Below are 22,075 nucleotides of genomic sequence, written 5' to 3'. Positions count from 1 at the left end.
AGCACACAGAAGAGGAGAACGAACCCAGTGTGGCGGAAGGCTCTGGAGTGAAGCTAAGGAGATCGGTTTATGGGTCCAGCGAGCCGTCCGGGTGTCCACAAAGGCTTCTGAAAATGGACGGACGCGTGAGGCCAAGACTGGCCCCTGTTAGCGAGTTTCAGTTTGGAGCTGTTGCCACAGAGACCATCGAAGACGCTCTGCTCCACTTGGCCCAGCAGAATGAGCAAGCAGTGCAGGAGTCTGCGGGCTGGATGGGCAGCTTCAGGGAGACCCGAATCGTGGGTGTGGACGCAGGGCCGGGGAGCTGGCTTTGGGGGCGGGGGGAAGGGGGGGGGGGACAGGGGCATCTGTCTTTGAGGCACCAATTTTGAGATTCAGTGTGGTTTATTAATTCAAAGAAGTTGCTGTATGCCAGGTGCTGGGGATATAGCGATGAATAAGACACACCAGCACCCTACCCTTGATGTCCAAATGTACATTTATTATCCCTGCTGCCTGGGATAGAGAGATGAAATATAGTCCCTGCTTTCAAACCATGAATGTAATCCTTGGAGAATATTAGGACAAATCTGCAAATGCTTAGGTACAAGTATGGTTAAATAAGTGACATACTAGATAAAAAAACAAGCTTCTAGGGGGACTGAAATGAGTGAGGGGGCGAGATGGGGGTAGGAAGGATGAAAGGAGTCCTCGGGCACCATGGCATTGGAGGTAGGCCTTGAAGGAAAGGGGACATTCCATTGGGAAAGATAGTAAAGGGGTCGTCTGAGTAAAGCCATGGAAACAGGGACGCTCAGGATAAGTGCGAGCACAGCGTAGTCCAGGTTGGCCGGAGCATGTGGAAAAGTAGTTGAAATCAAGACCAGAAAGGAAGTTTGGAGACATTCCATGGGGGACTTTGAGCACCAAGGCGAGGAGTTTATACCTGGCTTGGTAGGAAAGCAGGAAGGCATGGGAGGTGTTTTAATATTGGGTGTGATGTGACGGGAACCTTGGCCTTAGAAAAAAATATCTTGGCTGTGATGGGAAAGATGGATTGGAGTAGTCAGTGCTCGTAGTTTAGGTGACAGGGCCAAGGGAGTGACAAGGAAGGGTGAATTAAAAACATTTCAGAGGTAAAATACAGGGTTCCACAATGGATGAACTTGAGAAGTGAAGAAGGCAAGGATGACTGTGCCACAGAGTTGAACCCAGGAGACTGGGAATGTAGGGGCGCCATTAAGGGAAACACACACATGCACGAAACAACACAACAAAACGGGAGGAAGAGTGACTTTTGTTTGTGAAGGATAATGACTTTGGTTTTGAACCTACTGAGTTTGAGGTGCTTGTAGAAAGGTTTCTAGCAGGCAGTTTAAAAAGTAAGAGAAGTCAGAACCGGAGCTAAAGGTTTGGGAGTTGTCACCATAATGAGACTGCAGAGGCAGAGGATGAGCTACGAGAGGGAGAAAAGAGAAGGTCGAGGACAGCTCCTTGGGAAACATTTTGTGTTCAGGAAACTGGAGTCTGAAGCAAAGTCATGAAGGAAGTGAAAGGAGTGGTTTGGAAGATAGGGACAGAACCAAGAGATCCTTGGGAGCAAGAGAGATTCCAGAAGGATGACAACAGTTTCAGATGCCTCACGGATGTGAACAACAGGAATGAGGGTGGCAAAAGGGCCACGATGCTTGACAACTTGGACATATTTGCTGGCCTCGGACGCCACCATTTCAGCAAGTTGGGAAAAGTAGAAGCCAAATGGCAGAACTTAGGAAGTGAATGACGAGGTGGAAGCAGCAGGCGTAAACCAGGCTTTCAAGAAATTAGATAAAGCCCTTGCTTAAGAGAATAGAAGGGGAGGGTTTTTCAGTTAATAGTTGATCTGAGTATGTTTGTAAGTGCAGGAGGTGGAGCCAGCAGCAAGGGCGGGGTGTAACCCTCATCCATTCCACCTAACCCAAGCTCAGTTTTCTTGGCAAATTAAAATGGAAAATAGAAACAATTGCCCAGATAACTCAGACCAAAACCAAACAACTACACACACACACACACACACACACACACACACACACACACACACGAAAAACCTCAACTCCATTAAATAATAGGACCGGCTAATAACACACAATTATTCTAGAGTATTTTGCTTAATTGCTGAAACTAATTCCTTCATTGGACACTGGTAGCAGAGCGTTAGTCTCTGTAATGATAAGGTTTTGTACATACACCTATGCCTGTCGTGTGTTGAGTAGTTTGTTAAATTATCTTGTGCTACCTTGACTTTTATAGGTTTCTTTTCCCCTAAGAAAGTCAAATTTTCTCTGAAGACATATGGTAATGTGATTGTAGGTACTTCTTTACCGATCAGTGCCAAAAGTTCCCAGTTCTGCAGCTTTCTTTATTGAGAACTAACATTTACCCTTGTTTCCGCCCTCTAATGATATTGCAAACTAAATAAAATTCTATCTGGGGCGGTTCTTTCAAAGAGAAACAGGCAGCCTTAAATCTTGCCAAGGTATCTTGCCCTTCCCACCTTCCCAGTGACTCCCCCACCTCCCAAATTGGGCTCTGTTCCCTGATTTGGAGGATGTTTCTTCAAAACAAGCCACTCCACCTTAACAAACTTGCTCCTGGGAGAGGCTCAGCCACCACAGATTTACCCAACAAACTGGTGGTGGAGCGATGGTGTCCAGCTGTAAGGTGAAACGTGTTTGTAAAGCAATGGGAGTTCTCCAGAGGGTGGTTACTAAACAAACAGTATTATAAAGAATATTGTAGCTCCAGGAGGGACCTTTCTGTTCCTGTCAACATTCCACTGCAAACAGAATATAAGGGTTAGGATTTGTATCCATCCAAGAATCACCCTTGAAGCTGGGGGTTCCCAGCATGGCGTAGAGGCCAATTAGACCAGCTGGTATGATTGCGTGTAGCTGGCTAAGCCTTTTATCAGCTGAGACCCACAGGAAGGCTCCAGGGTCACTGAGGGGGCTTGGTAAGCCCTTGTCTTTGGCACTCAGTCAGCCTCCTTTTCATGCCTCTGATCTGCCTATTGGCAGCAAAAGGAACTAATCTCAGCTTGGGTTGTTTCAGTCTCATCTTTCTCACCTCCCGACCCCCTTCCCTTGGCCCCATCATGGCTTTTACACAACGCCAAGAGTTCACAGAGTGGTTTTGGTTGCACCTTGTGAATTAGGCTCTTCTTTTCTGTTTTGGCAGAGTTTGTTTTTCTCCTGTCTGAACAATGGTGTCTGGAGAAATCTGTGAGCTACCAGGCTGTAGAAATCCTAGAAAGGTAAAGCCCTGAGCATAAGGCCTTTGTAGTGGTACCTCTCAGAATGACTAATATATACAAATCTTTTAAGAAAAAAATGCACACCCAAAATAGTACTAGTTTCCCCTTGCCATGAGACCTGGTTTTGCACCTTCTAGTGCAAATGCAAATTTCTTAGCCAGCGATTGGTATTGGCGTGGATAAGATGTAGCACAATTTGAAGCAGAAACACCCTTCAGTTTGAGTGTGGATTATTTACTCTCCCCTTCCTTTCTTTTTAGGTTTATGGTTAAGCAGGCAGAGAATATCTGCAGGCAAGCCACAATCCAGCTAAGGGATAAGACAATGCCTCAGAACTGGAGGGCTCTGAAAGAGCAGCTTTTCAACAAATTTATCCTGCGTCTTGTGTCATGTGTTCAGCTGGCAAGCAAACTTTCTTTCCACTACAAAGTAAGGAGCTGGGGTTGCTCATGGGCACCTGAGTGTTAGAAAGAAACCGGCTCATTCAAAGGTGACTGTGAGAAACCTACTCCTAGGCTAGGTGATACTACTCATGTGGAAATTCCAGAATGTGATTATGCTTCCTAAGCATACCACACACACACACACACACACACAGTCACACACACACAGTCACATAGAGGGAGTTATTAAATAGCCTGAAGTTCTGTTCCCAAAGTATAATTGCTGGACAGAGGCCATTGTTCATACAGGTCACCTTTTTTCCCCTTGGACTCAAGGACAGTTTGCATAAAATGTCTGAATTGCCAACATATCAGCATTAAAGGTAAACTATTATGTTTAAAAAGGATAAAATTTTTCCCCACATTACTACCCAATGTGTATATAACAAAGTATCATTCATTCAACAAATATTTATTGTCTTCTATGGCCAGATGCTGCACTAGGTGCCATGGCTGCAACAGTAAAAATATTGTCTGTGCTCTGAAGGAACTTATCCAATGAGAGAAGACACACAAGCAAATAATGTGTTCTGATTAGTGTCAATACAGAGGGCTATGAATGTACCTCGTTAGCCTTGGAGAGTGAAGGAAGTGTATTTAGAGAAAATGACTTCTTGAAAGGGGAGGGGTTGTGGAAGACGGGTGGATCCTAAGGGAAGAGGGAGAGGAGTTAAGAAAAGCAGGAAGAGAGAAGGGGGAGGAAAGGAGGTCCAGATACAGGAAACAGCATTGTAGAGGCTTGGGGAGCTTGGTGGGTTTGAGAGCTGCAAGTTCTATATGACAAGCATTGAGTGTAATAGGGAATACCAAGGGAAAAGGCAAGATGAAGGCATGGGCTGGATTGTGAAGGGCTTTGTACACTATGCCAAGATGTATGACCTTTATTCTGACAGCCTTTCCTCTCCCTCACCGTTTTTCCTTGCCCAGATAATCAGCAACATTACAGTCCTGAATTTCCTCCAGGCTCTAGGATATCTACACACTAAAGAAGAACTGCTGGAGTCAGAGCTTGATATTTTGAAGTCCCTGAACTTCCAAATCAACCTGCCTACTCCCCTGGCATATGTGGAGATGCTCCTGGAGGTTCTAGGTAATTTATTAAGTGTGCCAGGGACTGTGCATTGGAGCCTTCCATAGAAGGCAATAAGAATGATGTACCCAAGGGTTTGGGAGCAGTGGGCAGAACCCACCAATGAGGAACAGCAGGAAGCCTGGGCTGATGGAGGGAAGTGCTCTCTCTGGTTCTTGTCAGGAAAAGAAACTTAGGTCTCAGCACCTGGCTTCTGTTTGGACTCATGAGGTACTCTCTTACTGCAGGACCAAAGAGTTGATTTTATAGAGAGGCATGAGATAAGAGGGGAACAAACAAATATACTCGAATTGTATATGGAGATTTCTCTACCTTTCCCGTTGTCCTTTAAAATTGACCTCCAGCTGAAGAGGTTTCTTTTCTTTTCTTTTTTTTTATGATTCTGCAGTTGCTTTTATTTTTTATTTTTTTTAAATTTATTTATTGATTAAGGTATCACATATTTGTCCTCATCCCCCCATTCCCATCCCAAACCCCTCCCCACGCATGTGAAGAGGTTTCTTACAGTAAAGCAAAACAACCAGGAAGCACATTAGCAGCTCAACAGTTTTACGTTGCATAACAACCGTGATTATGATCAGAAAAGACCCGAATAATGCCCTTTACCATGCCCATACTCCATCTAGGATACAATGGCTGTTTGGTCCCAGCCACGCAGCTGCATGCAACCTGCCTAACCCTGCTCGACCTAGTTTATCTTCTGCATGAACCCATATATGAGAGCCTGCTGAGGGCTTCAATTGAGAACTCCACGCCCAGTCAGCTACAAGGGTAAGGCAACCCCTTTAGCATAGGCTCCTTCCAGAAACAGAGTCCAGAATGTAGCATGAGAACTTGGGGAATGGAATTTACCTAGCGAGGCATCCAATCCACAGATAACCTGCACAGGTTATCTGGTTCAAATTAACGTCCGGTATGTTGTCTGGATGCAGATGACTGAGCCCAATCAGCAAAACCCTAAATGTTTTCACTTTTAAATTTAAATGACTTCAAGTAATTATTTCCTAGTTCTTTCTTTATAGCTGTTTATAATTTGAGATTACCTGACTGCTTTTATAGTCACTTGGGGAATAAAAGCCAGTCACAAGGTTGCAACTTGGACAAAAGTGTTTGATTACTGTAAAGTCAGAATAGTAAAAAGCCTCACAATTACATTTGTTAGGGAGACAGATGGAACAACAAAAGGCCTATAAACCAGACAGGAGGCTCATGTTTAAATCCCAGTTGATTTGGGGGAGGCTGGGAGAAGGTCAATTAACTATTTGTTGACCATTTCCTTCCATGTCTAAAAAATCCACGATGATCAACATCAACAATTGAAGTTCCATGACCCTAAGATTTGGAAGATCAAATTTCAGCTCCAAAATTAATAATGGTTTTAATCACTCAGGGAAAAGTTTGTTTCAGTGAAGGAAGACTTCATGCTATTGGCAGTAGGAATCATTGCAGCAAGTGCATTCATCCAAAACCATGTGTGTTGGAGCCAGGTATGCATCACTGAGCAGGACCAGCATGGTCAGAATTCATTTAATAGAAAGCATGCTCCCATTTAGTTAAAGGAAAACAGAAGACTATAAAAGGTAAATTTCAAGACCCAGGGTTAAGATGAATGAGCAGGATTTGGGAGAGGAAAAACTAGGTTAGGACTGAAAAGTGTCCTCTAGTTTTCCTCTTATGAAATTAGAAATGGAGGTCCAAGTTCAGCTTGTTCTCTTTATGATGATAATCTGTTATCATGTTAAAGTCTAATAAATATATCCTCCCAAACAGAGCAAATGACAAGGCCCAAATATCCCTCTCACCTTTCACAAAACGTATCTCCAGCCCAGTGAAATGTCTAGTAGAAACTTTCCACATTAACACCATCAGGGCAAATGTATCCTAATGTAATTTGGCTATTGGCAAACACTGGGGTCTGGATTTAATCTTCTCTGTAAATACAGAGAAACAAAAAAAAATTTATATTTGGCTTGAGAGACCAGCCCAAGCAATTTGTGTACTAAAACATGTTGAGATGATTTAGTAATAAAAAATCTGTCTCTATTTCTGAAGGTTGTGGGGCACTTGCAGAGCATCACGGGTATTGCCTTGGAGAGCATTGCTGCATTCTCTTATGCAATCCTGATGCACAGCGTGGGAGCCAACACTCCGGGGCGGCAGCAGCCTATTCCTCCCCACCCGGCAGCCAGAGCTCTGAGGGCTGCTGCTTCCTCCAACACATGAAGCAGACAGAATCCGCCAAATAGAAACCGCCTTCCGTCACTGCACTCACCCCTCCCTTTGTTTACTTTATACTCAGGCTACAAACGTTTCAAGTATCTTTTGAACTGTTTTGTATTCCAACTTGATGCTTATTTTCCTGCATCAGAGAAAGAGTTAAGGTGGACAAGCATGTCCTTTTTGCCATATCAGAATGAAAATGTAAGAAGTTAAGAGAGACAGAATATTAGTGAAGTTGGTTCATTTTTGTTTAACAAGATATTTATGGCTTTTCTTTTAATTGTTCCTTTCATTGAGAGAATATCAGACATGGAGATTAGTATTTACCAAGGGCTCAAAAACTGAGACCATCTGCGTGACCTTGACTGAGCACGAAGGCAGCCTGTATTTCTCCTTCAAGTTAAACATCTGTTCTGTTAAGATCTAAAAAAATAAGGTTTTCTTTATAGCTATTTTCACTAGTCTTCTTAAAAAGTAATACTAACCCATCTCTAGACATGTTTCTACAGAATTTCCACATATCTGCACTTGAACTCAAATTCTCCCAGAATACAAACTAACTCTATTTTAAAGAAAAATCGAACAGTGTAACATGGGCAGTTATCAGACTGCAGCAAATCTTTTATTACAAATAATTCTCTCCATAATGTCTCTAGGAGTATCAAACACCATTTCATATCTCTAACACAGAGCAGACAGGCATTCAGTACTAGAACCAAGTGAGAAGTGTTAAATTTCAAGCTTCTGATCACATCACACGGTGACCAAAGCTTATATGTCATTTTCTCACATTATCCAAAACTGTGCGTCTCATACATCTCATCGTCTCAGTGGAGACAAAAGTTTCTATTTAATATTGTTAAGTGCAGGAAGTTGAGAGAGATAAATTACAGTGAAAACACATCGATCTCAATTCAACTCAGTTACAAACAAAAACAGAAGCAAATTTAAATTAGTTGTTTTAAGGGGAGAGAGGGGAAGGAAGGCTTGGGGTTAAGAGTCAAAACTATAACAAGGCTGGTAGCTATACATGGCATGTGTAGCTCTGGGAACTATTTGCCATGTGATATTTTACAATAAAGTGGCTTTTGTAGATTTTTTCTTTTTTTGGTATTGTAAACATGTGTTTAATAGTACCCAAACTTAATTTAAAACTTTTCAAACAAAACAAAATTTAAAGCCTTTAAGGCAAACATCCCGCTAAGGAAAACAAAGTCATTTATTATAAAACTGTGAGGACACCCAAGCAAGACCCCACTTAAGATTCGTCAGCATGAACTTGAGAGCTTTTGTCCACTGTTCCTCAGAGTTAAACTGGGTTTTGATGGAATAGGAGCCGCCGCTGCCTCCTGTGTCTTCAATCTTGCCTTTTTCCACATCCATCCTGCAGATGGACACAGCAGAGCTCATTAGTAACCGAGATCTGATTTAAGTCAGTTCAGGCAAATGGGCAGGGACTTAATCATGGGACCATTCACGTCATTTTATCTATTAAAGAACTTGGCAAGAAACGGTAGTGTATTTTGGATTTACTTGAAAGCCAAAAGTCAAGAAGGCTGTCACAAGAGCCTCATTGTCATTTGGAGTACAGGGACAGGACACACACCCAAACAGATGACAAGCCTGGAGTGGAGGGAAAGTGAGGGTTACAGTACTCCTCACTGTTTTCCTAGGCATCCCTGAACTCATGGGAGGGAAGGGAGCAGAAGAAAAGAAACGCTTTGTTTTGGGGTGACAGAAGCAGCTCAGCTTTACTCTCTTGAACTAAGGTCTCTATCCATCACCGGGCTCCTACACAATTTGACCAAAGGGAGCATTCCCGAGTATTTCCAGGGCCTTAAGGAAAAACACTCCTGAAACTGGAGACTTGGCATGAGCTCCATAGCAAGAAAATCCCCCAAACTACCTAAGACAGCATTCTTTTTCTCCAGGAGTCAGGTGGTCACATTCTGTCCTACTTGCAGCGTTAGATCACTCTTTGCCCATCAGTGTCATGTGATTTTGTACCATTTCTGCTTTCCCACCATTCATACTATGTTTTGCTTCCATTCTTACTGTCTCTTCAATTCTGCTCAATTTGGTCCTACTCTAGATTCACTCAGCATTGGGGGATACTGACCTGTAAGGAAGACAAAATCGTGTCTCGCCTTTCTCAACCTCTTCTTTGAACTGCTGCACACAGTCCAGGAAAGCCACCATTGCATGATCAAACTTGTTGTCCCAGAAAAACCGCAACCCCCCAGAACAGTATAACGGCAGCTCCTGCCCAAGAAGAGAGAACTGGCTATGGGTGTGGCACCAGGACAGGCTATCAGAGATTGTTCCCAATCCTACCAATCTCTCAAGTCATGTTCTGTGTTCCCCTGAAAACAGTAACCCTGGGAAAATAACAATGCACCTAAAACTTTTTTATCATCAATGGAAATGTATTAAACAGCTACCTCACAGTGATTCCTTCCCCACACTAAAGCACACATTCTCCTGGATCTGCCCATATCCCTTCCCAACAGACTGTAAAAAAACCCTCATTTTCTCTCTAGGCCTCAAAGAGCTAATCCTGAACTGGACAAGACATTGGCTCTTCATGAGATATATGTCTAGGAAGGAAACTGAATAATGTCATTATCAAGAATAAACTTTTGTTTTCTTTAGGAGGTATAAAAATTCTGTATTCCAGTGAAAATGGAGCTTCCCAGAGTACCTTAGATTTGTCTGTCAGAGACTCCAGGTATGAATGGTTTCCATAGGGAACAAGTCGATACCTAAAAAGGAGATGCATACAGAGATGGATATGGGGCTCCTCCAAAAGTGATTATTGGGATGTTAGAATCCAATGATTTTCAGACTTCATCCTACCTGTTTTATTATTTCCACCCTCTCCCTCACCTCCCTATAGGCTCCATGTTTAAGATTTTGCTTACTGGACAAAGTACATATATAATCGTCTGGGGGTGGGGGGGGGGCTTTGTGGATGAACGTATGTTTTGGTTTAGATTTAAAAACAAAAACTGAAAATAGCTTGAGGAACACTAAAGTTCTGGAGATACTGGTGGGCTGGGGACCACTGCACCTTGAGGACTGCCTGATCAATAGAAAGATCCCTATGGTGAGCGGAAAACCAGAAACAGACAGAAAACTCCCAGGCTACTGGGAGTACGGGTTCCTGCCATAGCGGACAGCAGTACCAGTATGGAGATACAAATATCAAAGACATACCGTACCCCAAGAAAGGGCTACATATCTTACCTCTGAAATTTTAGACCCATCTTATTGGCCAGGGCATGGAGCAGCAACACTGTCTGGCCCCAAGCAGCATTAATCTCATTCCATTCCACAGGAACACTGGGCAAGCGACCCAGCCTGAAGTTATTAATTGTGCCAAACTGTCCACTATGCCTATAGAAGAAGGCAAAAGGACAGGGAAAAATACCGGAGAGAACTTAAATCTTAGCAACTTCTAAGACTTCCTGCTCTTACCTAAAACCTAACATAAATCTCCCTTCTATCTTCAGATTCATATAGCCAAGCTCTTCTTGGTACTTTAAATACATGTCTAAAATGTGAGTCATCTTTCCACCTGCTGCTCAGATGCCAAAGCAGAAATTAGGGCATTATCCTTGAACGCTCTCTCAGCTCTCTCCCTTCAAGAAAGCATCAAACTCTGTTGATTTTACTTCCTAAATCTCTTCAATCTGTCCACTTCTCTCCAAACTCAATGCCATTACTTTCTTTTTCTATTTAGATTCCTACTAACAAGTTTCCTTGCCAAAAATAGTACCCTCTTCCCTCAAGTCATTTCTCACATTGCAGGTAAAGTAATCACAAATGGAAATGTAATTATGTCACTTCCCTGCCTCAAATGCTTCAATGGCTCCCACTGCCTTTTTTAAAAATATATATATATTTTATTGATTTCAGAGAGGAAGGGAGAGGGAGATACAGACAGAAACATCCATGATGAGAGAGAATTACTGATCGGCTGCCTCCTGCACGCCTCACACTGGGGGTCAAGCCCGCAACCCAGGGCATGTGCCCTGACCGGGAATCGAACCATGACCTCCTGGTTCATAGGTTGATGCTCAACCACTGAGCTACACCAGCTGGGCTACCACTGCCTTTTGGATAAAGTCCAAATCCCTTCATGATACCTACAAGGTACTTTAGGAACTGGTAACTCTCCAGTTTCATATCCTGTCATTCTCCCCTTTACACTCTAGTCACAATAAGCTCCTTTCAGTTTTCTGAATTCACCACTCCCACTTTCCTGTTTCTTTGCACATGATGTTCTCTCTGACAGGAACAACCCCCTCCCCTGCAGACTTCTATTCACATCTCAGCTTAAACATCAACCTCCTCTGAGGGAAACTTTCCATGTGGCCTGCTCACTTCGGGTAAAGTGTCCTTATGTGTTCCCACAGCACCCTAGGTTAACCATTATCAATCTGTATTATAAGTGCCTATTACTTATTCATCTCTTCCACTAGGTTATAAACAACTAGAAGGTAGAATGCATATTGTTTGCTGTTGCATCCTAGTGCTTAAAATAGTGCCTACCACACAGTAGATGCTCAATAGATACTAGTTAAATGGATAAAACATCAAGTAAATTAATATATGAATGACCCTACAGGTAAGAAATCAGCTCCAGGCAGAGGACCAGAATTTAATGTGGCTGGAGGGCTCAGATCTGTCCCTTTCCTTAGAAGAGTGGATGGCACCAAGCTCTAGAATTCCAATCGCCTGATCGTGCCTACCCCATCACAAGGAATGGAAAAAAACCTAGACGGGATGAAAATGATATACAGCCCTATTTTGTGGGAGGTGGGCACCCTGGCTTAGTGGTCAACAGCCAAGGTCCAGATATGTAGTGCTTTCCAGACACTCCTCACCCTCCAGCCCTCATTACCAAATGTGGAAGGTTGCATTAAAGACGTTGGTTTTCTTCAGCTTGTCCAGCTGCATCTGGGCATAACGCATCTGGTTTTCTACACTCTTCAGCTCATCATCCAGTTCCAGCTGTTGTCGTTTAAACTCACTGTATTCCCTCTGATACCTGTGAGCAGCCAAAGTGGCCATTGAAGGCTGTTAGTTTAGGGGCTAAAATTTCTGTTATCTTTTTGTGATCATGGTTACATCTAGTTACAGCATCATTTAGATTTGTCACAGATCCCACTCAAAGAAACATACTTGCCCCAGTTGTTTTGCCTGGGAGGGACAGGAATGTCTCAAATTCCAGCTGCCCATATGCAAAAAGGGGAGGAAGAAAGGACTCTTCCAAACCAGGCCTAACACCTTTTTTTTTTTTCCTAACACCTTTTGGATGTCTGATCTTTTCCAGAATCAAGGTGAAATGTGTCAAGACTGGTTTCTTCATGGCTTGGCCATAACTGAACTCCTATAACTTCACCTCTACATTCTTGTTGTCCTTTAAACAGTAAACACCATTTCCAATGAAACTTGTTACACTGCTCTGTGAAAAATTAACTTTTTGTTCTGTCCTTCACTTCCCCTATTTCAGTTAATGTGGACACTATGTCTCCTCCAATAGACAGAGGGTTCTCTCAGGTCGAGAGCACCAATGAAATTTTTGAGCTGAGAAGGAATGAATGTGGGCCAATATGCTCATCTCTCCAGAGCAGGATGCCGGGTGCAGAGGCTGACTTACGCAAATGAGCCCCGTTCCCTACAGCACAGAGCTGTGACTACAGCCCTGGCTCTCCACTCTCTATTTAATCAACATGCTTTTTTACTTAGTCATGCTGACCCTTCGTACATAACTCTTCAAACAAATCTCTAGAAACAGGGCCTGGGAACAATATGCAGGATCCAGAGCAGCCATGCTGCAGAATGACAGCTGAATGCAGCTTATAAACTAATCAGACACATTCAGCTGGAAGCCATTTCCCTTCCTGGAGCTTTCAGGGCAGGAAATTAGAAGAATAGGGTGATCACTTACTGAGCCTCCTCCTGATCCAGTCTCTCAGCTTCAGCCTGGACCTTTTCGAGATTTTCTGCTACTAATTTACGGTTCTTTTCCACATCTTCCAGCTCCTGAATCAGCCTCTCCTCCTCTAATGCCAGCTCCTTTAGCTCCATCTGTAGCTGTTCACTGTCATCCTCATTCATTTGCTCTAAGATCTCCAAACAGCGCCTGCCAAGGACAGAGTATGCTTGCAGAAGGAACCTGTTATTCTGTTTACCTGAGCTGAGCATAGCTCTTGGGTAAGAACCAGGCAGTCTCAGAGCAGTGAGGCTCTAAGACCCAGATGTCAGTTTCCAGGCCCTGGCTCTGGAGGCACTCACTTGTAGTTCTGACACTCATTTTCAGTGACGTTGAGCTGAGTGTCCAGCTGGTCTAAAAGAGTATCTGTGCATTCCTCACACAGTGGGTGATCCACATCTGTCTGGCCTGACATGATGTCAAAAAGGTCCCCAGTGACCTGGAAGTATGGGAGAGTCAGGGTAGGGCCTGCCCCATGCTACCTGCCCATACAACCCCCTCTACCAGCCACGCCCACTGCTTGATGCTGGAATGAGGCCAACTTGCCTTCAGTCTTCGGCTGAGGTTCTCCATGGTTCCGCCATCAGATGCCTCCCCAATCAGAGTGAAGCTGTTGGCACTTTCTGTAGACATCATCCTGCAGACAGCCCCCCGCCCATGGGCCACATGAGGGAGCAGAGAGGCCTCCTCCACCTACTGTGGTGCCAGTGGCAGAGACTCTCAAGCATCAGCTGAGGGGCCTCCTAGCCCGACTGACCTCCCAAGGGTACCTCTCTCCCAAGGGAAGGCCATGCTGGTCTTCCACAGGGGCACTCAGCACGAAGGTTGGCCTGGACAGACTAAGGAGGGAGAGGGGGCATCAAAAACTGATGCATGTGTGTGTCTATAATAGAAAAGGAAGGAGAATCTGGAAAGACCATTTTTTAATATTACTCCCCTCGACAGCCACCTTCACATACATCAACAACTAAGAACCTGAACATCTAACATCGGACATTAGCTATTCTTAAACTTTTCAAGAGCCCATCTCTTTTATTATTGACTTTTCTCACTTCTTTATCATGGGAGCTATTGTCTCTTTCCACATGTAAATGGCTACAGGAAAAACTCAATTAGTATTGGAAGGTGATGGGCCAAGTATAAGGGAATACATCGTTTGTGGAGGAGCCAAAAGGCTGGGTGATGCTACATCTCCATCACCTGGCTCCAGGTCTCAACTGTGGGTTAAGTTAAAATTCTACTAGTCTTTGGCAAGGAGCAGGGGGCTGAAGAGTAGTAGGCACCTGGCTGGGGGGATGAATCTGCGAGAGACACCATCCTGACGAGTTTCAATAAATGGCTCCTGGGAACGAAATAAGAGGACATTAGAATTTTGGCAGTTAGAACTATTTGGCTTTACCCTTGATCTACAACCACAAGACAATAAACCAGAGACTTAACTGGGTATTACCTAGCCAATCCTTAAATACTAAGACACATGCCAAGTCCCATTTGATATTTTTATGGGGAATAACATTCCCTATGTTATATTCAATTATAATTAAATATGCATTTTCTCAACACTTACTAGTCAGGGATAAGGGTGAGATGCCCTAAATATCATGGCACAAGGAAAAAGCCAGATCAGACTACAATGAAGTTTGGCATGGCAAAGAAAAAAGTAGGTAATTTATATGTTTTAAATACATTGATATAATTTATATGTGATCAAAAACTTACATCTGTCTTTGGCAATGAAAATGATCACTGAAGTGATCACAGTTTAAAAATGACAGGTTATCAAAAAGAAAAAAAAAAAGACATGTTCTTTAATGACAATCCCCCCTTGCTAGGGTAATCATATAATTTGTTGCCGAAACCAAGATACTTTTGAGAATGGAGAGGAGTGGATATTAATAATTAGCTAGGACAACAGATGTAAACCAGTATGCCCTGAGATGACCTTGGATATATAGGTCATCCCATCTCTCACCTATAATGGCTTATAATTCTGCATGAAATAAAGAACCTCTCTCCATGTTTTTAAATGGATGACTCTTTCAGTAACCCTGTAACCTCAGTACAATGATCCACAGTGGCTTGATCATGTAGAATGTCTGGTTAACCACAGATCCCAAAAGTCTGTGGGCTCTAGAAGCACCAAGTACCCTGCAGAAACCCGGTTTGCATTCCAATGTTTCCTACCTCTCCTGAGTTACCCTCTTCCTCCTGGGTCTCTCCTGATTTCACCTGGGCTGTGGCAAGTAATGGAGCTAAGGGCAAGGAAAATATTGAGTCAGAAAGAATCTTATCAAAGGAGTGGGTATAAAAGTATAGAAAAAAGCCCTGGCTGGCACGCTCAGTGGTTAGAGCATCAGCACACACATCAAGGGCATGAACCTGGGTTGCAGGTCCAATCCCCGGTCCCAGGAGGCAACCAATCGATGTGTCTCTCTCACACCGATGTTTCTCTGTCTCCCTCCCTGCCTTCCACTCTCTCTGGAAATCAATGGGAAAAAAATATCCTTGGGTGAGGATTAACAACGATAACAAAAAAGTATAGAAAAAGAATTGGAATTATACTCATAACCACCCCCACCTATACCTTTTTCTTAAAGTACCATTTACACAAAGAAGAATCTTTCTTTACCCCTATTAAATGAGATTAAGGAGTTGTTAAATTTTTTCCAGTATAATCTATATATATAAAAGGCTAATATGCTAAGTATCCTTCTCTCCGTCCAGGTAATGATGTTAAGTAGCAACACCTGGCTTCCTCTCCCTAGTGACGACTAGCCTCCTTGCAGTTTCTTCATAGCTAGTGCAAACATTTCACACTTTAACCAAATGTCTGTGAAGTGTTTTCCCGTGCCTCATCTCATTTTACCCTCACAGAAGTCCTGGAGTAGGTAGATAGGAGACTTGGTGGAATCCTATTTTCTTTTTATTAACTGGAAAACAGAGATTTAGAAAGCTTAGAAACTTGACCTGACTGAAAAGGCTCGGTCCTTGGCGCTGCCGTGGTTTTCTCACTGCACAGAATATAGTCAAACACTGCTGCAGCTAAATCTTTTACCCTTTGTTCTCCCTGCGTGATCTACAGTAATAATCTGCTTTGGCTGATATTTACTGCTGTGTTGCTGACAATTACCTGAAAGAGAAGTTGGTGTGCTTCACTGGGCTGGGAAAAGTTTAGCTACATCAGAAAGCAGGTCTAATTAAGCAAGTTTATTCTATATCTATAAAAGGCTAAGGTGACTCGTGATACATATAAAGCTCTTGCTGGCGCCAATAGCAGGTGTGTGTTTCGATCTGTCATTGTCGATGGTGAATTTGGTTGACACTTCTATTATAGAGAAAGGGCGAATAGCGTTATTAAAATATTTCTTCTAATTAATTTCCTTCCAATGTGCATGAATCCGTGCACTGGGCCACTAGTGATATCATGGTTATGTTTTTAAAGATGCCTTATCTTTCAAAAATAGTTACAAAATATTAACTGTATTTATGTTTGGGATTTACTTCAAAATAACTTGGGCCCTGGCCAGTGCTCAGTGGTTAGTGCATCGGCCCACAGACTGAAGGGTTGGTCAAGGGCATGCACTTGGTTGCAGGCTTGATCCCCTGCCCCAGTTGGGGTGTGTGCAGGAGGCAACCAATTGATGTGTCTCTCTCATATCGATGTTTTTCTCTCTCTCCCCTCTTTTCCCCTCCCTTCCATTCTCTGAAAAACAATGGGAAAATATCCTCCCCTAAAAAAAAACACACAACTATAGACATAAAAGCCTAAGTGACCATTACGACAGAATGGCTGGTACGACCGGTTGCTATGACGTGCACTGACCACCAGGGGGCAGACACTCAATGCAGGAGCTGCCTCCAAGCCCCCACTGCTGATGGGGCCTGCCAGGCAACCCCTCCGGTCCCTCCCCCCGGCTGGCAGGTCCCGATCGCCCGATTTGGGGCTGGACCCCGGGGCTGGAACGGGGAACTGGGGTTGGGTGGCAGTGGATGGGGCCCCTTTCCCAGCGGGGCCAAGGGCCAGCTCCCTCCTCGTGGCTGGCGGCCAACCTCCCACGTCCCTCCCCCTTTCTTTCCCCCTGAATAGGGAACTGGGGGTGGGTGGGGAAGAAAGGAGGCAGCGGGGAACCTGATTGGCCCTGATCACCAGCCAGGCCTAGGGACCCAACCCGTTCATGAATTTCGTGCACCAGGCCTTGAGTCCTATATAATAAAACTCTAATATGCAAATCAACTGAACAGAGGAATGACCGGTCACTATGATGCGCACTGACCACCAGGGGGCAGACGCTCAATGCAGGAGCTGCCCGCTGATGGTCAGTGCACTCCCACAGGGGGAGTGCCACTCAGCCAGAAGCCGGGCTCACAGCTGGTGAGCGCAGCAGCGGTGGTGGGAGCCTCTCCCACCTCTGTGGCAGCACTCAGGACTGAGCCTAAGCCTGCAGTCAGTAGGATCCCCTGAGAGGTCCCAGACTGCGAGAGGGTGCAGGCTGGGCTGAGGGACACCCCCCTCCCCAGTGCACGAATGTCGTGCACCGGGCCTCTAGTATATATCTATAATAATAATAATAATAAAAGTATAATATGCTAATTAGACCAGACATTCTTCCAGACAACCTTCTGGATGAAACCAGGGCTGGGGCTGTGAGGGAAGCCCGGGTCCCGGGTGCTAGAGGGAAGCCGGTGCCGGCAGCTGGGGGAAGGAAGGCCTGCTCTTGCACGAATTTCGTGCATCAGGCCTCTAATATATATATCCTCCAGTGAGGATTAAAAAAAAAAAAAAGTTAAAAATAATTTGGGCTCTGGCTGATTTGGCTCAGTGGATAGAGCATCGGCCTGCAGACTGAAGGGTCCCGGGTTCGATTCTGGTCGGGGGCACGTGACTGGGTTTCGGGCTCAGTCCCCAGTGGGGGGGCGTGCAGGAGGTGGCCAGTCAATGATTCTCTCTCATCATTGATGTTTCTATCTCTCTCCCTCTCCCTTCCTCTCTGGAATCAATAAATATATATTTTAAAAAAAATTTTTTTAAATAAAAATAATTTGGGGTGGGAGGAGAATAGATGGGGCTAAATGAAACATTATTAAATATGCATTAATAATTGTTGAAGGTAGGTGTTTTTAACTAAGTAAAAAAACAAATTAAGTGAGTGGGGATGGGAAGTGAGTGAAGATACAGAGAACTCAAGAATGAGAGAATGTAGCTAGTTGTTGAAACTGGATGATGGATACAAGGGAGTTCATTATGCTATTCTCTTGGCTATATATCTAAAATTTTTCCATAATAATAAGTTTAAAATATATTAAAGAGTTAATTCTCCTCAAAGAGAGAAACCAGGTAGTAACATTAGCTAACATTTACTGAGTATTATTTGCCCAGCATATTCCTAAGTATTTATGTTCTTTGTCATATATTCTTAAAACAACCTTGAGATTGTTTTATGTTTTACTGATAAAGAAACCAGGACCTAGAGAGGTGATGTAACTTGCAAAAAGTCATCCAACTAGTAAATGACAGCCAGGATTTAAATCCAAGCAGGCTGATTCCAGATCCTTGAGCTTATTTTTCAATGTTTTTTTAAAACTTACTTTTAGAGAGACAGTGAGGAAGATAGAATGATAGAAACACTGACGAGAGAGGGACATCATCTGACTGGAATCGAACCCTAAGACCTCTCCACGCTCAACCGCTGAGCCGCACGGGCCTGGCTCCTTGAGCTTACTTTAACTGCTTATTCAGTTTTCTCTTTTAAAAACTACATCTCACTTCCTGGATCTATGAGAACTGTTCCTCCATTTACTAGCTGTTGAACGCTGGGTAAGTCACTTAAGTTTTCTGAGCCTCAACTCATTTGTAAAATGATCCCTATGGGTTGTTGCAGGGACTAAAAACTAAGTAATGCATGTAATGCACTTGGTACACGGTAAGTCCTCAAAATGTGCCCTTTATTATTACATATACATATTCCTTTACTCTGAAAGAGTAGGAGTAAAAAAACAAAGGATGTTTCCTTGCTATAGAAAGCTCTCCGAGGCGCACTGAGTCAGAAGTCCTTCATGTTCCGGATAAGAAAACAGGGAGCCAGAGAGAGTAAGTGACTTTCCTAGGCTTACACGGGAGTCTGCGGCAGACTACACGGATAGACACCTTAAGACCTACATCTCCAAAGCTGCCCACTTTCAACGACTTTGACCGCCCTCTTTGCAAGGGTCTCGCTGACCTGTGAGCTCCTGGATGGTGACACGGTCCAGGATCTTGAAGCTCGTGTCCAGTTTTAGGGGCTGGCTGCAGCGCTGGCACACGAAGCTCACCTGCATGGTGCTGCTGGACGTCTTAGATCCCTCCATCCCTGCGGCGATGGAGAGGAGGCGATGTTAGGGAGAATCGGCGCCCTGGAATCCCCGGGGTGGGGCTACTGAAGGGGGAAATCCCGCTCGCGCCGTTCTCTCTAGGGACCGTTCGACAGCAAGTGGACCTGCTTCCGGGGCAGCCCCGGCAAAAACAGTCTACAGCCCAGTCAGGGAGGGGAGGCAACAGGCGCCGTCAGGGCTCCCAGGCTGCCTTCTAAGGTCGCGGCTCAGCCCTCGACGCTCTGCACCTCGGAATCCGGAGCCCGCCACCCTGCTCCGGTCTACCGCGGGGGCACTGCGGCCTCCGGGCTGCCCTGGAGGGAGGCCTCCAGAACTGCCATCATCCCGTCTTCAGCTACTTCCCGGTGGGCCGGGGGAGGACTTCCGCCATGACCGGATGTGACGCCACGACGGCGGCAGCTGCAGGAGGAGCCAGTAGGTCGGTCCAGGTCCACCCGCCTTCGGGCCGGGCCGCGGCCCCTAGAGGCTGAGCTGGGAAACGCGGCCGGCGTCGGCGGGTGAGCGTAGGTTGCCTGGGGGTGGAAGGATGGAGGAGTCTCTGCCATCCTCTAATTCAGTGACTTTTCTTTAGATTTGTCCCTTCTGAGCGGAGCCACTTTAGTTCTTTCTGCAGTATCAGTTTTATTTTTTTTAATTTATTTATTTTAGTATTTTTTTGTTGATTTCAGAGAGGAAGGGAGATGGAGAGAAAGATGGAAACATCAATGATGAGAGAGAATCATCCAACGGCTGCCTCCTGCCGACCCCCACTGGGTTTGGAGCCCACAACCGGAGCATGTGCTCCTGACCAGAATCGAACCTGGGACCCTTCAGTCAGGCCGATGCTCTATCCACTGAGCCAAACCAGCTAGGGCGGCAGTATCAGTTTTAAAAGTTTCCCCTTGGGAGAGCTGGGCTTTCTTTCAAACGCCCCCAAGAGAGTGTCTACACTTGGAGGGGAGGTAAATTTTGTTTTATATTATAAAATTTCAATTATTAGAGAAAGTCGAGCACTTCAGATATTGAAACATATAAAGATGTTATAAAATATAAAACAAACATTTTTGTCTTTATGCAGGAATATAGAGATCAATGAAACAGAATAGAGTTCAAAAATAGACCAAGTATACAGGGGGATTTAGTATGAGATAAAGCTAGTCTTTCAAATCAGTGAGGAAATGATCTACTTAATAAGTGATGAGTGGGGCCTAAGAGCCTTGTAGATAGTAGTGAGCTGAATCTTCTACTTCACTACTTACACCAAAAGAGGTTTATAGTTATTCACAAATTTAGGCATAAAAAATATGATTAAAAGTACTAGATGAAAGCATGTGTGAATATTTCTAATAATCTTGGAGTGGAGAAGGTCTAAGCAGGACATGAAAATCAGAAGCCAAAAAAGGGGAATATTGAATTTTACTCCTTAGAAATGAAAACTTTTAGAACTGGGAAAAAAATTACAAAAGAAAAATGTGGAAAAAAGTTGCAGCTCATAAAATAGAAGGCAAATTTCCTTTATATGCATAATTCTATACAATCAATAAAAATACCAATAGGCCAGTATGAAATGGGCAAAGCGTATGAAAAAGCAGATCACAAAAACAAATGGTTGATAAAGAAATAAAAAGACTTTACTTAGGGCATCCATAGACCTTCAAAGGACCTTTTCTTTAGGTCATACCCCTCAGAGAGTCTCCCCCCCCCCCTTTATTCTTAAAGAATATTTTTAAAGCTTAAATTTGTATATTAATTTAGGACTTTATTTAGAAGTATAGGCTATCTTTGGTGGCAGCAGTATATTCTGAAATGTTTCATAGATATTTATATTTTTGAATAAAGATGGTGTTGTTGAATGACACACAAAAAAAGAAATAAAAAGATGTTTCATTTCATTTGTAATTAACTCAATTGAAATTACACTTCAGGGAGGCATTCCTCATTTATGAGATTGGTAAAGGCTGAACCAGTTAATAATATCCACTGTTGATGAGCATTTGGGGGACTCTAGAATACTGATGGCTGGGAAAATTATGGTATTATTGCTTAAAAATTATGGTATTATTCATTAGCAAGATACTATGCAACTATTAAAAAGAATGAAATTAACTTGTTTTTTACTTGATTCAGTTGACTACTTTGCCAGTGGTCTGAAGGGCAAGGGTGGAAGCAGGAAAACCAGTTACTAGGTTTTTGCAGGAATTGAGGCAAGAGATGAATGTCAATTGAAATAAGAAAAGTTATAGGCAGTATACGTGATATGATTCCATTTGTACATAACATACACCATAATACTACATATGGTGTATGATATGACATTATATTTGATATGCTCAAGCAGTGTCTTTCACTGGAAATTGGACAGAGACTTTACTTCACAGTTTGTATTGTTAGATTTTTTTTATACAACATGCCTATGGTTAATTTACAGCAAAATTAAACTTTTACAGAAATATAATATTAACAATACAGGAAGTTAGGGGGATAATGTCATGAAATTACCCATAACCTCACCACACTATAACTTTTGTTTTCCATTAAAATGTTCTTCCTATGTATTTTAACACTGTTGTATTTGTATTTATAATTTATATGCAATTTTTGTATCCTGCTTTTAAATTTAGCAGTACATACTGAATCCTTTTCCATGATGCTTACAGTTTAGGTAATTGTCATCGCTGCATCACAGCACATCAAGTGCACTA

At 43.6% G+C, this 22,075-nt stretch overlaps 2 protein-coding genes across 3 annotated transcripts; one reads left to right on the top strand and one right to left on the bottom strand.

Moving 5' to 3' along the window:
• Window positions 1-4: 4 nt before the first annotated feature.
• On the top strand, window positions 5-7,478 carry CNTD1 (cyclin N-terminal domain containing 1). Of its 2 annotated transcripts, none has more exons than XM_079797200.1 (7): window positions 5-282; window positions 3,196-3,271; window positions 3,532-3,700; window positions 4,642-4,804; window positions 5,431-5,575; window positions 6,195-6,291; window positions 6,857-7,478. In XM_079797200.1, exons 1-7 carry the CDS (start codon window positions 114-116, stop codon window positions 7,025-7,027), a joined length of 990 nt encoding a protein of 329 aa, XP_079653326.1. In that variant the 5' UTR covers window positions 5-113; the 3' UTR covers window positions 7,028-7,478. The 2 variants fall into 2 exon arrangements, with proteins under 2 accessions (XP_079653326.1, XP_079653327.1); XM_079797201.1 differs by having other exon boundaries at window positions 161-278.
• Window positions 7,479-7,674: 196 nt separating this feature from the next.
• BECN1 (beclin 1) lies at window positions 7,675-19,639 on the bottom strand. The gene is made up of 12 exons (XM_079797199.1): window positions 19,622-19,639; window positions 19,244-19,372; window positions 15,210-15,277; window positions 14,309-14,367; window positions 13,572-13,662; window positions 13,328-13,464; window positions 12,981-13,175; window positions 11,931-12,077; window positions 10,271-10,420; window positions 9,726-9,786; window positions 9,144-9,286; window positions 7,675-8,408 (listed from the first exon to the last, which is right to left on the bottom strand). The coding sequence occupies exons 2-12, from the start codon at window positions 19,368-19,370 to the stop codon at window positions 8,240-8,242; spliced, it is 1,347 nt and encodes a 448-aa protein (XP_079653325.1). The 5' UTR covers window positions 19,371-19,372; window positions 19,622-19,639; the 3' UTR covers window positions 7,675-8,239.
• Window positions 19,640-22,075: the final 2,436 nt, after the last annotated feature.

Source organism: Cnephaeus nilssonii, assembly GCF_951640355.1.
Source record: "Cnephaeus nilssonii genome assembly, chromosome: 19".
In the NCBI taxonomy this organism is placed as follows: domain Eukaryota; kingdom Metazoa; phylum Chordata; class Mammalia; order Chiroptera; family Vespertilionidae; genus Cnephaeus; species Cnephaeus nilssonii.
Note: the sequence above shows the minus strand (reverse complement) of the source record. Positions and strands in the feature narration are given on the sequence as shown.

Coding starts and splice junctions, on each gene's coding strand:
- CNTD1 (XM_079797200.1), top strand. CDS start 114: ATGGACGGACGCGTGAGGCCAAGACTGGCCCCTGTTAGCGAGTTTCAG. Junction 3,272..3,531: donor GCTGTAGAAATCCTAGAAAG/GTAAAGCCCTGA, acceptor CTTTCTTTTTAG/GTTTATGGTTAAGCAGGCAG. Junction 6,292..6,856: donor ACCATGTGTGTTGGAGCCAG/GTATGCATCACT, acceptor CTATTTCTGAAG/GTTGTGGGGCACTTGCAGAG.
- BECN1 (XM_079797199.1), bottom strand. CDS start 19,370: ATGGAGGGATCTAAGACGTCCAGCAGCACCATGCAGGTGAGCTTCGTG. Junction 15,278..19,243: donor CACCATCCAGGAGCTCACAG/GTCAGCGAGACC, acceptor CCTTGCCCTTAG/CTCCATTACTTGCCACAGCC. Junction 10,421..11,930: donor AATGCAACCTTCCACATTTG/GTAATGAGGGCT, acceptor CTTCTTCTATAG/GCATAGTGGACAGTTTGGCA.